Source organism: Danio rerio, chromosome 7 (assembly GCF_049306965.1).
Source record: "Danio rerio strain Tuebingen ecotype United States chromosome 7, GRCz12tu, whole genome shotgun sequence".
Taxonomy (NCBI): domain Eukaryota; kingdom Metazoa; phylum Chordata; class Actinopteri; order Cypriniformes; family Danionidae; genus Danio; species Danio rerio.
The window spans coordinates 3,615,752-3,631,108 of NC_133182.1; the positions used below are offsets into that span (position 1 = coordinate 3,615,752).

General features: G+C 37.8%; 1 protein-coding gene across 2 annotated transcripts; it reads right to left on the bottom strand.

Moving 5' to 3' along the window:
* Positions 1-10,018: 10,018 nt before the first annotated feature.
* On the bottom strand, positions 10,019-14,742 carry LOC141375259 (C-type mannose receptor 2-like). Of its 2 annotated transcripts, XM_073907913.1 has the most exons (6): positions 14,686-14,731; positions 14,491-14,529; positions 14,018-14,398; positions 12,593-12,940; positions 12,042-12,436; positions 11,199-11,898 (listed from the first exon to the last, which is right to left on the bottom strand). In XM_073907913.1, the coding sequence occupies exons 2-5, from the start codon at positions 14,525-14,527 to the stop codon at positions 12,075-12,077; spliced, it is 1,128 nt and encodes a 375-aa protein (XP_073764014.1). In that variant the 5' UTR covers positions 14,528-14,529; positions 14,686-14,731; the 3' UTR covers positions 11,199-11,898; positions 12,042-12,074. The 2 variants fall into 2 exon arrangements, with proteins under 2 accessions (XP_073764013.1, XP_073764014.1); XM_073907912.1 differs by having other exon boundaries at positions 10,019-12,436; positions 14,686-14,742.
* Positions 14,743-15,357: the final 615 nt, after the last annotated feature.

A 15,357-nucleotide genomic window follows, 5' to 3' on the forward strand; every position in this document is an offset into this window, starting at 1 on the left:
GTAATATGTAAGCTATGTCGGCCACTGTAAACAGCACGAGCATAAGTAATCTACTGTAACCGAGTGTTTGTACAGGGGCCGCCTAAACACTGAAACATACAAAACAACAAACGGAGGCGACTGAACTCTTCCAAACTCTCATTTATTCTGAACAGTTTACTCTCACACTTTGCAGTACCTGTAGTTCTTGTGCGCATGCTCAAAAAAAACTGAGCTATAGCAAACCCCTAGGGGAAAAACACATTGCACACACTTACCTACTAAACATCAGAAATCAAATAAAGTCTGTTACACGACTAAAGCACCTGACATGGCAGCATAGACGAACACTTCTGAGGGATCCTTGTTCATCATCGACGAATAACACAGCGGAAACTCCAGCTAAGCAGGCTAAATTTGATTTCACTTCGCCAGTGCAGAAAGTGAACTTAGAAAAATGATCAGCATTTTTAAAATGAATCAGAATCTTCAAAATGATTGCAGGCTAAGTTGTGAAAGAGATGCTGCCGCTGCATACTGTAGAATCTCCGTCTTTTAGGTGTTTATTAAACAAAAGAACCGTGTCTGGCAAAAAAAAAGCAGCACTGCCTGATCGAAAAACACTTTTGACTAAGATTAGTGTTATTCTGACATGGAAATTGAGCTTAAAGGGACATTCGAGAGTTTGGAATATATTTCCACGACTGATTGATCCTTCTACTTTTGTACGAGGAGATGCAGCACTAGTAGGGTTGGGCGATGTCGACCAATTTGGCATCGTACGGTGTCTAATATGAAACATCACGATGGACGATGGCATCATCATCATAGGTGGCAGTGAATTAATTATAAATAATTCATTCATTCATACAAATTAATTATTTTTAGCCTACCGTTTTAACTACCTGACCAACATACTCTTGTTTTTACCAATAAACAAGTCATAAGTGAATAAAGAGAAGTTACAAACATAATTACCACCTGTTAATTACAGTGAACAGTAGGCAACCAGACTACGACGTATTAAGCCTGGTTTATACTTCTGCGTCAAGTGACCAGCGTAACTCACGGCGCAGACAATACCACGTGGCTGTGCATTTATACTTCTGCTGCTGTCTCTGTCGGTCTGCATTAACACTTCCGAAACACTAGTTGGCAGTGATGTGTAAATGTTCCTCTGTGTCGAGTTTCTTCGCTTCTGTTTTGCGTTTCCTGAACACTTCCTGGTTGTACAAGTGACTCAAACTCGCTCATTTTGAGGCAGGAACCGGCGGACATGCAACAACTTTAACTATGAGGTAAACACAAAACAAAACTTTCCATCCGGAGCTCCTTCACGGGACTCCACACTTGTAAACACTCGCTCCATCAGGCTCGCGCCATTCGAGCGGCTCTCGGTCCCGCCCAGACTCGTCAGTGCTACCAAGCCGACCAATCACAGAGCTTGCGTTACGCGTCGTTGCAACATGTATTTACAATTTTTGAAAGGGTGAACGTCAGCCACGCCGACGGCCACGGCGAAGGGCTATGCGTCAGCGCCGTAGCATACGCTGGCGTTTGACGCAGAAGTATAAATCAGCCTTTAGTTAACGTTACATTCTCGGGCTAATTTCAGACTGTCGAGAAACATTATTTGTATATGACATCATTTATTTCTCCAACATTTGCAAATGCACCTGCACTGTTTCTACTTCTTTGGAAGCGTATTGATTTGAATGTGGTAAATCGTGGATGATTCATGATGAAATAATTTATTTAAATATATTTCCAATGAGAATTCAAAGGAGGACTCGACCTCAATATTTGCATTTTCTTTTCACACAAAATATTAGTTTTTTCATCTCGACCAAGAGTCAATACAATAGTTTTTCTCTGCTTGTAAGTTCAGACTTTGCAAATTTGATATGGAAAACGAACTCCCGAGAACACGCTAGGTAAATCTTCAATGGGAACAGTGTACTGTAAACCTTATTCACATCACCCTGGCTACATTATTTCACATTATCTCAACAATAAAATGAAAATAAGATATAAGGAACCGCCTATTTTAATTTTGATATCAACTTAACAGACAGCAGAAATGTTGAGGCGTCGCGTAGCTACATATTTATATGAGCGTCATCTTCACTGTAGGCAAACTTATAACAAATGGAGCCTATAACATCACTGCCTCCATTTTCTTTGAAAATAGGAAACACACCCTCTCTATTGCTGAATATTAGTTTTAATAATCAATAATGGCCATTATACAAGTACAAAGTACAACAAGCTATAGCAAATAAAGGCAAGCAATAAGTCAATGTGCAGAATCAGTGTATGTGTTTACATTAATTAATATCTTTGCACTCAGCCAAAACACGTCACCTGAGAACAAGTAATAGATTCAAAACACCAAAGTCGGGAAATATTTCGTTTGATATAGACGAGATGAATTAAATATAACGTTTAACAAATATAGTGAGATTAGATCCAGCGGTAGATTCTTAATGAACGGTCCGACGTGCACAGCTCTCATCTGGGTGTGTGCTCAAAGCATGCTGCGGTGCATGCCAGAGTGTGTGTGTGGTCACATGATGTGTATTTTCATGTAGTGTGGACTGAGAGCTGTTCAAAAACGCTAGGTGAAACACCAGTGTGAACGTGGATCGTTTTCATTATAAAATACTGTTTTAAAAGTAAAACGTATTAGTGTAAACAGGGCCTGAGGCTGCAACTGAAGCTAATAAATAAAACTCAAATAATCCATTCCAAGCCATCAGGAAACTTCTAAATCCAAAGGGTTCACTCTCTTGTCTTCTGAGAAATTGAACATTTATCAGGTGAATATTGGATTCATCATACACTGCCATTAATATCCTCAGTGTTCCCAAGCCTGTTCCTGGAACCAACTCTACAGAGTTTCGAAGTCTTCCTAATCCAGCCGACCAGAATCAACTCAGACCACTAGAAGGAACTCGAGAACCTGCAGTTAATGGGTCAGATAAGGGAGACATATCATTTGTTGTCTTTTGATGTTGCTTTATAGGAACAGGGTTGGAATACACTCCCATAGACTCCCCATGTTAAAATACCCAACTTTACAGCAGAGTAAATAAGCTCACAGCCTGATACAAAAATGGTTTTGGTGTACATATTTTAACTGTGAGGGCAATGCATTTTTTTAAAACTCATTTCATTCCATTCACCACATCTGTGCTACTTCTGCTAAGGCTAAATTACGCATTCACTGCTTTCCTAGTGCTTGTGCCAACAATGTTCCTGTGAAGGTACCCGCAATCCTGAATACTGACAAGAGCATCAGTGCTGTCGTCCTGCATGCAGAGGTGAACGACACCAGGCTGCTGTAAAAGGAAATCCTGAGAGGGATTTGAGGAGCCTGATCAAGACGGTTCGACACACTTCACTCATGATGCAGACCATTTCTTTCTCTACCACTTCCCACATGACAATGAGGGCACCACAGGGTCAGTAGACTCTGCTCTACATGACTGAATATTATCATTGTGTGAAGAACAGAAGGTGATCTTTGTTAATAATAGGAAAGTTTTCTGGGAACGTCTTAGGCTTTTCCATGTTGATGGTCTACACATCAGAAGAGCTGGAGATGAACTGGAGTTGTTGGAAAACATCTCTGGGTGGCAAAATTCACATTATAGCCATATAGGGCCTTCCCTTGCCCAACTTAATACACAAAAATGCATATCTGGCTCAACCCGTAGGAACGGTTGTCAGTATTATGAAATCAAGTAAATTTACTTTGTTTTCTTGAAAAAAATAACCAACAATTTACTCTTAGCTGCTGAAGCTGCATCTTGACACTAGTTTTACTTGATCTCAGTGCTGCATTTGACACAATCGATCATGATATCCTCATGGAGTGCTTAAATTCTACAGGTATTCAGCGACAGGCTCTACAATGGTTTTAGGGTGCTTTCACATCTGTAGTTCGCTTCATTTGGTCTGGACCAAGCGCAATAAATGATACATTGTTGCATCTTCTGCCGTCTTTGGGTCGTTTTCACACCACACTGCTGGCTTTGGTCCAAACCAGTTGAAACGGACCAAAATGCAGTCATCTGACAAAATCCACATCTCTCATTGGCCAGATGTTGTTGAACATATTTCCTAAACTGCTTATTGATTGGTCAGAATTCACATGCGGGAAAATGCCAATGAACTCCCGCAGGTAAACAAAACCGGCAGAACACAAAATGTCACTTTTTACTATGAAGGGACGACTGCGCTGACTGATTGTCTCCCTGCTTTAGACAAACTATACATATCGAGAATGAGGCGCAACCGTGGCTGGAAAACAGTGTTTAATGCATCGCTCGTCACTTCAGGAGGAGATGTGAATTAATTTAGCTAAACTGTGACATGGTCATCTCGCGGAAATATTACCAACGATCCATCAGGTAATGTTTTCCCTCTCTCTCTCTCTCTCTGTTGGTAAAGCGCTGTCAACAAATATTTTTCCTCCATATCCCATAATGCACAGCGCATCGGCCTACGGCAGCTGAATTAGTCCGAAACGTGCAGTACTTTTTGCGGTTGGACCTGTTTTAGTATGGATCATATTCTCACCACTAACAAACCACCTCTTCAAGCAGGTCTCGTACGCTTATTTGGTCCGCTTATGGTGCGCACTCGAGTACGATTACTGCATTCACACCTGCCCAAACGAACCGTACCAAAAAAGAAAAACGAATTCTAGTGCGATTCAATCAAACTAAATAATGCAGGTGTGAAAGCACCCTTACTCTCAGGTACTGATGTTTATAAAATGTTTAATCCTCAAAAAAATCATCGTAAGAGCTGAATAAAAGAAACAAAGAAACAAACAATACTCATAACAAGCCAATAAACTGATTAATACACATTTGCAGTCTCATATTCACTGTACAGGCATAAATTATAAACTTGAGTTACTGTATATTGGCAAGTCTAAATAACTTGAATTATTTTAACACCAATAATGCCAATATTTAATGCAGAGAAAGCATTTATAACCTTATAAATTACAACAATGTCCGATTAGACTGCAATGTGAACAGCTTCAACAATCAATTAATTTTAGCACAATCTGTGATCTTATTTTTAAAGATAAATCTAAAACACATGAAAAGACCAAAATAAAAAGATCTTAATCGCTGTTAATGTCCTATTTGTAGTGCAAATTATAAGGAAATAGTAATAACAATAAATGGCATGCCTTTTGTACAAAACCAACTAACAATATGGATAACACTGATACTCAAAATCCTTATATATGTGCTAACAACGATTACATGCTAACCAAAAGATCGTCAACAAACTATAAACTTTCAAATTTTACAGATTAAAATATAAACTATACCTTGTGCCCTTTATCAGTCAGGAGCTAAAAGTGGGAAAAACCTTTTTGACTGCCTTTGAGTTCGTTTTCACAGAGAGCACTCCAAAGTCCTTTCCTTTTGTAGCTCTAAACACTTCCCCAAAAACTTCTTTAATGTGTACACTCTCCAAGAGGGAAATCATATTGGGTCAGCATTAATAGAAGACATTGATTGGAAATCAGTGGCGTCTCCCATATAAATATGTAATCAATCACAAACAAAGCAAAGGAAATTAGTTTTAAAGTTCTACACAAAATATAAACAAATGCACTTATCTCAAAATTTACTGATATTGCAATTTCTGTCAGGAAAATGAGGAAACTTTTACTCCCATGTTTTTTACATGTAAGATATCACAAAAGTTTTGGTCTGATCTTTATAATTATTTAAATAAATCCCAATCAACAAAACAAATCTTTAAACTGAAATATATATTTTTTGTTATTATTCTAGTCTTAAGAATAAAAATGTATAATATATATATATATATATATATATATATATATATATATATATATATATATATAAATAAAAACTTATATATAACTTTTTTATATTATATGCAAAACTATTCATCCACAAACATACATTTCTTAAATCCTCTCCCTCATTTGCCCAGTTTTTAATTTAAATTGATTCCTCCCTAAAGGTATACGTCTAATAACAAAAAAATCTGCAAGTTAATAAAAACTTATGAAAATATCATGCTTCCAGTATGTTAGTAATTAATGCTTTCTGTATTTTTTTAATTTAATTTAATTTTGCACTTCCCCTTTCTTTATTTTATTCTCTTTTTTTCCATTACTTTTTTTCTTCTTGTTCTTATCACTTTGTAATTGTATATTCTTGTATTCCAGTCTTTTACAGATTACTTCCTGATTTATATTGTACATTTTTTCTTTTCTAAATAAAAATCTATTTTAAAAAAATAATAATAAAATCAATGTGTACACTCAGGCCTGTATTAAGACAACAGCACTCTCTACTGGATGGAGATAGAAGTGTCAGTGATTGAACAATTTAAAGGTCATCTACAAGTATACTATGAGCAGGAATACAATCAGCCAGCGCAGTCGTCCCTCCATAGTCAAAAGTGTCATTTTGTGTCTGCCAGTTTGTGCTCTTGCGGGAGTTCCTGCTTTTTTTTCTGCATGTTAAATCGGACCGATTGGAAAACAGTTAAGGAAATACATTCAATAATATCTGGCCAATGAGTGATGTTGACTTGGTCAGTGTGGTGTGAACAGGATCCAAAACGGCAGAACAAACGTACTACAATATATTACTTGTTGCCCTTAGTCCAGACCAAATAAACTGAACCACAGATGTGAAAGCACTCTTAAACTCAAGAGAACTGTCAGTCAAAAACAATCAGTTTTTTTCATTAGGAGCAGCAGAAAGATGGAATAAAATACTAGTGCATATTAAAGAGAGTACCACAATTTTAAAACTTTGGCCTAAAGATAATCAAATATGCAACAACTGGTTTGATTTCATGTTATTAACTATGATGTACTGTATGCATTGTACTGCAAGTGTATATTGTACTACTTTTAAAAAAAATAGATAAACTTCCTGCCCAGGGACTATGGATGTAAATCAGCTTTATAGCTAACTCTGGCACAACATGTCATGTTGTATATAGAGGTAAAATTGGCTTTATATTCACACATTCGTATTATTAAGTCTCTATATTGCTTACCATGTTACTCTGAACATTCGATCGGAATTAGCATGCAAGTATGAGTTGAAAACAACATTAGCACGGTTTATTTGACTGTGAACAATGTTGAACTTTGATAGTCATTGGCTGCTAATATGATTTCGCCATTTAGAGTTTGCAAATAAAACTTTTATGAAATTATATTATTATAAATATAGAATATAAAACCAACTTTACCTCTATATGCTGTACATTGGCCCTGTATAAATAAATGAAATAAATACAATAAACAACAACACTTCATAAACCAAACACACCAAACACTATATAAAGCATAAAATCAAACACTGCAAAATAGCAAACACTGCAATAAAGCAAACACTGCAAAGATATCACATCTTTAACTAGCAAACACAGCAGTAAAAGCTAACACTGAAAAGATATTGCATGTTAAAACAGCAAACACAGCAGTAAAAGCAAACACTGAAGAAACACCAAACATGGCAAAGCAGCAAACACTGCAAAACAGGGAAACACCAAACACAGAAGAAAATCAACCACTGCAAAAGCAAACACAACAAAACAGAGAAAAAACAAAACACTGCAAACACTAAACACAGCATAGCACACAACACTGAAAAACAAAAGCAATAAAGAAAACACACTGCAAAAAACAGCAAACACTGCGACCAGGAAAACACCAAACACAAGGAAAAAACACTGCAGAAACCAAAAATCACAGCAAAGAGGAAACACTGCAAAACCAGCAACTTTAAAAACAGCAAACACTGCATACATAAATCAAACACTGCCAAAGCAAACACAGCAACACAACACTAAAGCAAACAGTGTGAACACAGCAAACACTACACAACAGCAAACACTACACACAATCAGCTCAGCTCAAAAACAGCAACACAACACTAAAGCAAACAGGGTAACACAGCAAACACTACACAACAGCAAACACTACACACAATCAGCTCAGCTCAAAAACAGCAACACAACACTAAAGCAAACAGGGTAAACACAGCAAACACTACACAACAGCAAACAGTGTAAACACAGCAAACACTACACAACAGCAAACACTACACAACAGCAAACAGTGAAAACACAGCAAACACTACACAACAGCAAACAGTGTAAACACAGCAAACACTACACAACAGCAAACACTACACAACAGCAAACATGGTGAAATCCAGCACACTGAGAGATTAAAGCACTGAAGCTTCAGCCGTCATTCACTCACCCTCACGCTGTGGCAGATGGAGGAGTTTCACTGCTGTGGAGGTTTGACTTTTCTCCTCAGTAATCTTCCTCCAGTGCTGGACATCATCAGAGCTGCAGTTCATCAGAGAATTCAGTCACGGGTCATGTTCAAGTTTTGCTGAAAGAGTCTCTGACAGTCGCCACTGCTGTGATTGTTGGTGTTTGCTGGAGGTTCAATAGTGTGTTCAATACAGTACTGTGCATTTCTAGAACTCTAGTGTTACCCTGTAGTTCCTGATCTGTCCAGTAGGGGTGAAAGATATAAATAATATATTTAGAGTTAACGCCCTTTGACCTGGAACTTAATCAGCAGTTTATCAGCAGTTGAGATGAGTTTGTTGCAGTTCATAAATACATTAAACAGCTTAATTTAACTGGATCTCCATGTAAAAACTGAAGTAAATATAGTACTTTTAAAAGTTAACAGGTTTGTGTTGTGGTTGTGATTTCTGTTTTAATCAAGGATTGGAAATTTTGAAGCATCACTGCTGTTGTGTTTTTAATTTGCACATTAAATACTGATTTTGATCAGTGAAACTCTTGATGTTGTGCTCTTTAGTCTCGGCCTCCATAAACTCGTCCTGCTCACTTGTGTACTTTACTAAAGCATCTGCATTTTTTCTCTCCTCATTTGTGTTTTCAGGACATTGATGATCAACAGTGATGAATCTTACAGCAGATCCTTCATTTAATAAAGGATTTTTTAAATATAAAACAAACCTGTCAAGATCAAGAGCGACTGATGAAAGTTCAGTGCTGAAAAACACAACTTATGCAGATTTATGGCTGATCTAGAACATCACAGGTACATTGTGTATTACCAGATAAACCTTCTGCTATTCTCAAACACTATAATAAAGAGTTTTGAATAACACAATTTATCTCAAGTTATCTCTAAAATTATGACTGGATGTGCATTTAGGGGCATTTAGTCTTGAAAATGTGAACTTAAAGACTCCAATACTCCTATTTTGACTGTCTCCATCTGCTGTAAAATACATTCAGCTTCAATTATCATCAAATAATTCAGTCTATTGTTCATCTTTTAGTGTGTTTGCTCTTAAAAATTAAATAGCATTTGCTTGAAACATCAACTTTTTTATATAATTTGTCATTTCAGTTATAAAAAAGTACATATCGCATCTCTGTGTTCTGCTCATCTCTGTTACATTAGTTATAAAAAGGCAGATCAATCTGTAAAGCACTGATAAAAAAAGCATGTGACTTGCTCCAAGTGATGAAAACTCTGGCTATGTCTGAAACTGCATACTTCCATACTATACAGTCTGTTAATATCAGTGTGTGAGTCGAGTAATATGTCTGAATTCATAGAATTGGAAAATCAGTATGCGAGAAGTATCTGGATAGTACGTTTAAATTCAAACGCAGTACCTACTGAGTAGTAGGCGGTTTCAGACGCAGCCTCTTGAAGGCATTGAGGTGTGTCATTATTAGTGGTGTCAAAATTAATTGTTTCTTCGGTGCACCACAATGCAGATGCGGACAATTCGGTATCGGTTCAGTAATAATCATAACCGGTTATTATGTACTGACGTCATTTATCTCATATGCACTATGTTGCCATAGATTGCTTGGTCGAGGGAGGCGAACACGAGTATTTGCAACGCTCCAACCAGGGGCGGACTGGCCATCTGGCAATTCTGGCAAATGCCAGAAGGGCCGGACCAATTTTTAAATCTGGGCCGGTCAGTTTTTTTTTTTTTTTGTATGTATTGTTTTTAAGTGCAGAAACCTTTTATCTCTTGCTAGATGTGATATTATGATGGTGATAATAAAAATAATAATAATAATAAATGTTAAGCATTTGGCCCAATCGGCAACTGCCGCCTGGTTTCAAGATGGGCCGACCCAATCCAAGGCAACAGTGCCAGGGCTGAAATTTTGTCCCAGTCCGCCCCTGGCTCTAACTACTTAAAAATGCAAAAACTGCTCAATTTCACTGCATGTGTGTTTGCTGGACAGTCTTTTACTGACACCTACAGCAGAAGCTTCTATTTCACTGCGAGAGAGAAATTGGGTTTACTTTTATTTTCTCTCTCTCTCTCTCTCTCGCTGTGGCCTGTTGACCTGCTGGCGTGACTTTTTCTCTCCTCTTGGCTGTTACAGCGATACTTGTGGATACTTCTCCAGAATAAAGCACGGGAGCGGTCAGTAACTCTGGTATAATTTGAACGGGAGTGGGCGGTCTAACAATAGCATGTGTGTGTGTGTGTTTATGTGTGTGAATTAGAGAGAGCGTGATGCTGTGTGTTGCTTGTTTGGTGCTGTCTATGTTTGTGTGTATATACAGAAAGCTTGTTATAGCTAACACATTGTTATAGCTAATCAAACACGGAGAGTCTAAAAATCTTTGGGGGTTCCGGAGGAAATTATTGGAGTTTTCCAGAAGAAATAAAAAATGGGATGGTTACAGGAGATTGGTCTAAAATACTAAAAAATAATACTAAAAATATTTTTGTTGAACCATTTTTGAAGACATAGTTTGAGAAAATGACCTACACTGGACTTTAGGAAGCTCTGAGAGCAGAATCATCAAGAAAGGGCTGGATGCAGACTTAGTGCAGTGCAATCTGAGCTGCATCCGGGACTTTTTAATGGGCTCACCTAATCCCACCCCTAACCCCACCCCTCACAGTGACATCACTCGCTCCATTGAATGCGTTGTGTCTGACATTGCATCACTGAGATTTGCATAATCAAGGCTGCATCTAGATACTATTAGAATCATCACTCTTGTCAAACTCTCAAACACCAGCAGGAGGCGCTACAATAAAAACCATCACCCCTGCAGAAACATTCATTCCAAAAGCTGAAATTTCTAGACTAAATCTGAGCCAAATAAATCAACAGCTAAACACATGTAACGAGGAGGCTGAGGCTGTGTTAGAATCCATATGCAGAAGTTTATTAAAGGGGTCAGGTAGAGACATCAACAATTAAACAGGTGGAGAGTCGGAAACATGTATGCAGTCCAAACCAATCAACAAACACAGCGGCAAATCCAGACGACGTAATAAGAGTGCAGGCAGAGGTCCAGCATAACAACAGTCAGTCCTAAACAGAACGTACATGATCAAGGCAGGCAGGGTCATACACAGGATAGCAGTCATGAAAGTCACTTGGAACAACGCTTGGTAAGGCAGGTAAACTGGCAATACTTTGCAAGGAAGCATGACCTGAGCTCTCGCTGAAATACAGCATAAACAGGAAGTAAGCGCAGAGGGAGCAGAGCTGATTCAGTAGTCGGGTGAGGGCTGGAGAGACATAGGCAAATAAACAGGACACAAGAACACTGACTGTAGATCAGTTTATTTTAGATGATGTTCTGTTTATTTCATGATTTAGGATCAATCACATTTTATACCCAAACTTCTCTCTGCCTTTCTGAATAAAGCAGATTTCATTCAGCTCAGACACAAATCATGATTTACTGAAGATCTGCTGCTCACAGAATCACATTCAACAAAACAGAGAGACCAAACACCAGCAGATCTAGAAAACTGAAAACACACACATCACATCTAAAGAATCTTACACCTTAAACACAAGAACCTTAAACCTTAATCTTAAACATTGATGTTAAAACTTTAAGAACACATTTTATTATGAGAGATAAAACAGAAATAAAACATTTGACAATTTTTAAAGCACAAACTGCAGATTCACTATAGGATTTTAGGATTTTATACTCCTATAAAAAATAAATCAAACATATAAATATAGAAAACAGTGAATGTAAGTAAACACAGACACATCTTCTCTCAGTAGTTAGTGCAGATGAAGTTGAGTCTGTGAGATTCAGGAAGGCTGATCCAGGTCTGATCTCCTCCAGACTGAACTGCTCCTTTTCTGTTCTCCAGTTTGCAGTTTTCCGGTGTGCTGCCGTTCCCTGGAGCCCAGTTCTGATAGCACACCATGTCTCCACTCAGCCAGAGCCACATGTTCATGCTGCAGTAGTTGTGTAAACCCAACCACACCGCCTCAGTAGACGCCAGTTTAACCACGTTCATCACACGACGCTGCATCTCCACTGACTGAACCGAGACCAGATCCACATGATTCTGTCTGCAGTATCTCAGAGCTTCAGACCATGATAGCTTCTGCTGAATCACAATCAGTTTATCTGGACACAAAACAAAGCAGAAACTAGAGAGAGACTGATCAACAACAACATGCAGAACAAACACTGTGGAGGAATCTGTCATGTCAGACATGTAGAGTCAACTTTAAGAGATCTGGAGCTGATGATGGATTGAGTGTGTTTGGAGGATCTGCTCACCTTCATGACACACAAAAGGAAACTGGTTATCACAAGAGAAGTCTGCCCACTGTCCCAGACCTTTCTGAGTGGTCACTGTACAGTCTTCATGATCTTTATAATTATCAGGTTGAGTAGTATCCCAGTATCTGAATGAGGAGTTGCTCTGATCTGACCACTGCCATGTGTCTCTGAACAGACCGATCCAGACTGCAGATCCAGATGAGTTTCTGCCATTAATAAAATTCTCCAGCTGTTGACTCTCATTCTGGTTCCTCACACTGACCAGATCAATGTGATTCTGTCTGCAGTAACTCTGAGCGGCTCTCCAGTTCATCGACTGATTGACAAACACCAGTCCTGTGCTTGCTTAAAATAAAGAAATACATTTAAATTAACGATACACATATACAGATTCATATTGTGTTAATATATATATTTTTAATATTATATATTTGGTTTGTTATCTATAATATGTATACATGTGATAAAATATACTATCTACAATCTACTAAACATATTTATACTCATGCAGTGTAGTTAAACGTGTGTGCTATTTACACTTAACATGTAACCATATAGGCAATGCGGTGGCACGCTTGCCTTACAGCAAAAAGGTCCAGGTTTGAGTCCCAGCTGGGTCAGTTGGTATTTCTGTGTGGAGTTTGCATGTTCTCCTCCTGTTGGCATTGGTTTCATCCGGAAGCTCCGGTTTTCACCACAAGTCCAAAAACATGCACTATAGGGGAGTTGGGTAAGCTAAAATTGACCGTAGTGTATGACAGTGTGTGTGAATGTGTTTGGACTTGTGGGGGAAACCAGAGCACCCGGAGGAAACCCTTGCCAACGCAAGGAGAACATGCAATCTCCACAGAGAAATGCCAACTGAACCAGCCGAGGCTCGAACCAGCAACCTTCTTGCTGTGAGGCAAGCGTGCCACTGTGCCGCCATTGTTTATCATATCAATAATAATTTATATTTTATTAAAATAAATCAAAATAATCAATAATTTGCGGATGCCCTTCCAGCTGCAACCTATCACTGGGAAACATACACACACACACACTAATTCACATACATACACTATGGACAATTTTAGCTTAACCAATTCTCCTGTACTACATATCTTTGTACTGTAGGGGAAACCAGGGAACCCGGAGGAAACCCATAGGGAGAACATGCAAACTCCACACAGAAATGCCAACTGACCCAGCCGAGGCTCTAACCAGTGACCTTGCTACTCACTGCACCACTGTGACGTCCATATTATAACTATTGTTTTTTATTCTTTGTTTAAACATACATATTTGGCCAGTTGTCTTCCTAACATCAGACTCTACTCTTCAGTTCAACTGTAACAATAAATCTCAGACATACTGCCAAACATATCAAATTTTCTCGTTCGACCCACTATCTATTATTCTTTCATAGAGGTTTGTACTCACTGGAGCAGATGAAAGATGAGATGGCATTACAGGGCCAAACAGTCCACTGTCCATTTCTTACAACAGCACAATTATCACTGTTGACCGGTTGTCCAGATGCCCAGTTCAGAAAGAGCACAGGATCACCTGATGACCAATGCCATTTATAAACACTCATCCTCTGAAGACCAATCCAGATTTTCTGCCTAAATCTATAGTTGAAACTTTTTATCCTCTGCCAGACAAGTACATTTTTCTCACTCTTGATCATGTAATTTGTATTGTCAACAGTGGCCAGATCTGTGTATTTCTCTCTGCAGTATCTCTGAGCTTCAGTCCAGTTCTTCTTCTCTTTTATAAAGTGATACTGACGCTGAACACATTCAGATATGGAGCAGAGAGCTGTGAAAGAGACACTTTGCTGTAATGCTTTTCAGAAAAGAGTCAAACCTAATGAAACTATAAACCATAAATAAAACTGCAAACACACTCACCAATGAGGAGAAGAGGGACATATAGAGTCTGAGCCATTTCTAATGAAGAGAAATATAGACAATCAGATTCTTTCTAGATTAAACATTTGATCAGGTAAAAGAGAAACATGAATTCAGACTACTCCATTAATAAGAGCATCAACAAAGTGTCAGAATTGTGTTTGTGTGTATAATGTAGATGTAAGTTGTTCTTACCTCAGAGCTGGTGTGTTTCTGTCCTCAGTCTGATGTTTCTGTCTGCAGATTCAGACTGTGTGATTATTCTATATCTGCTCTCATCCGTCATTCAACACGTCACAACATGTTTACTTCTCTAAATTAATTTTCATATTTTGCTTCCTCTACTTCTTCATTTCTTTCCCCATCTTTTTTTATTTGTTGTTTTTATTTCTATTTTCATTTTTTTTGCATATTGACATCCGTGTCCCTCAGCAGCAGTCAATATGATTTGGAAAAAAAAGAACAAAATATATATACAGTTGATTTTTTTTTCTCTCTTTTTACAATATTTCCCAAATGATGTTTAACAGATTGAGAACATTTTCACAGTATGTCTGATAATATTTTTTCTTCTAGAGAAAGTCTTATTTGATGTATTTCGGCTAGAATAAAAGCCGTTTTTAATTTTTTAAAAACCATTTTAAGGTCAATATTATTAGCCTCTTTAAGCTATATATTTTTTCAGACTGTCTACAGAACAAATTATCATTATACAATAACTTCCCTAATTACCCTAACCTGCCTAGTTAACCTAATTACTCTAGTTAAGCTTTTAAAAGTGTCTTGAAGAATATCTACTCAAATATTATTTACTGTCATCATGGAAAAAATTAACTAAATCAGTTATTAGAGATGAGTTATTAAAAC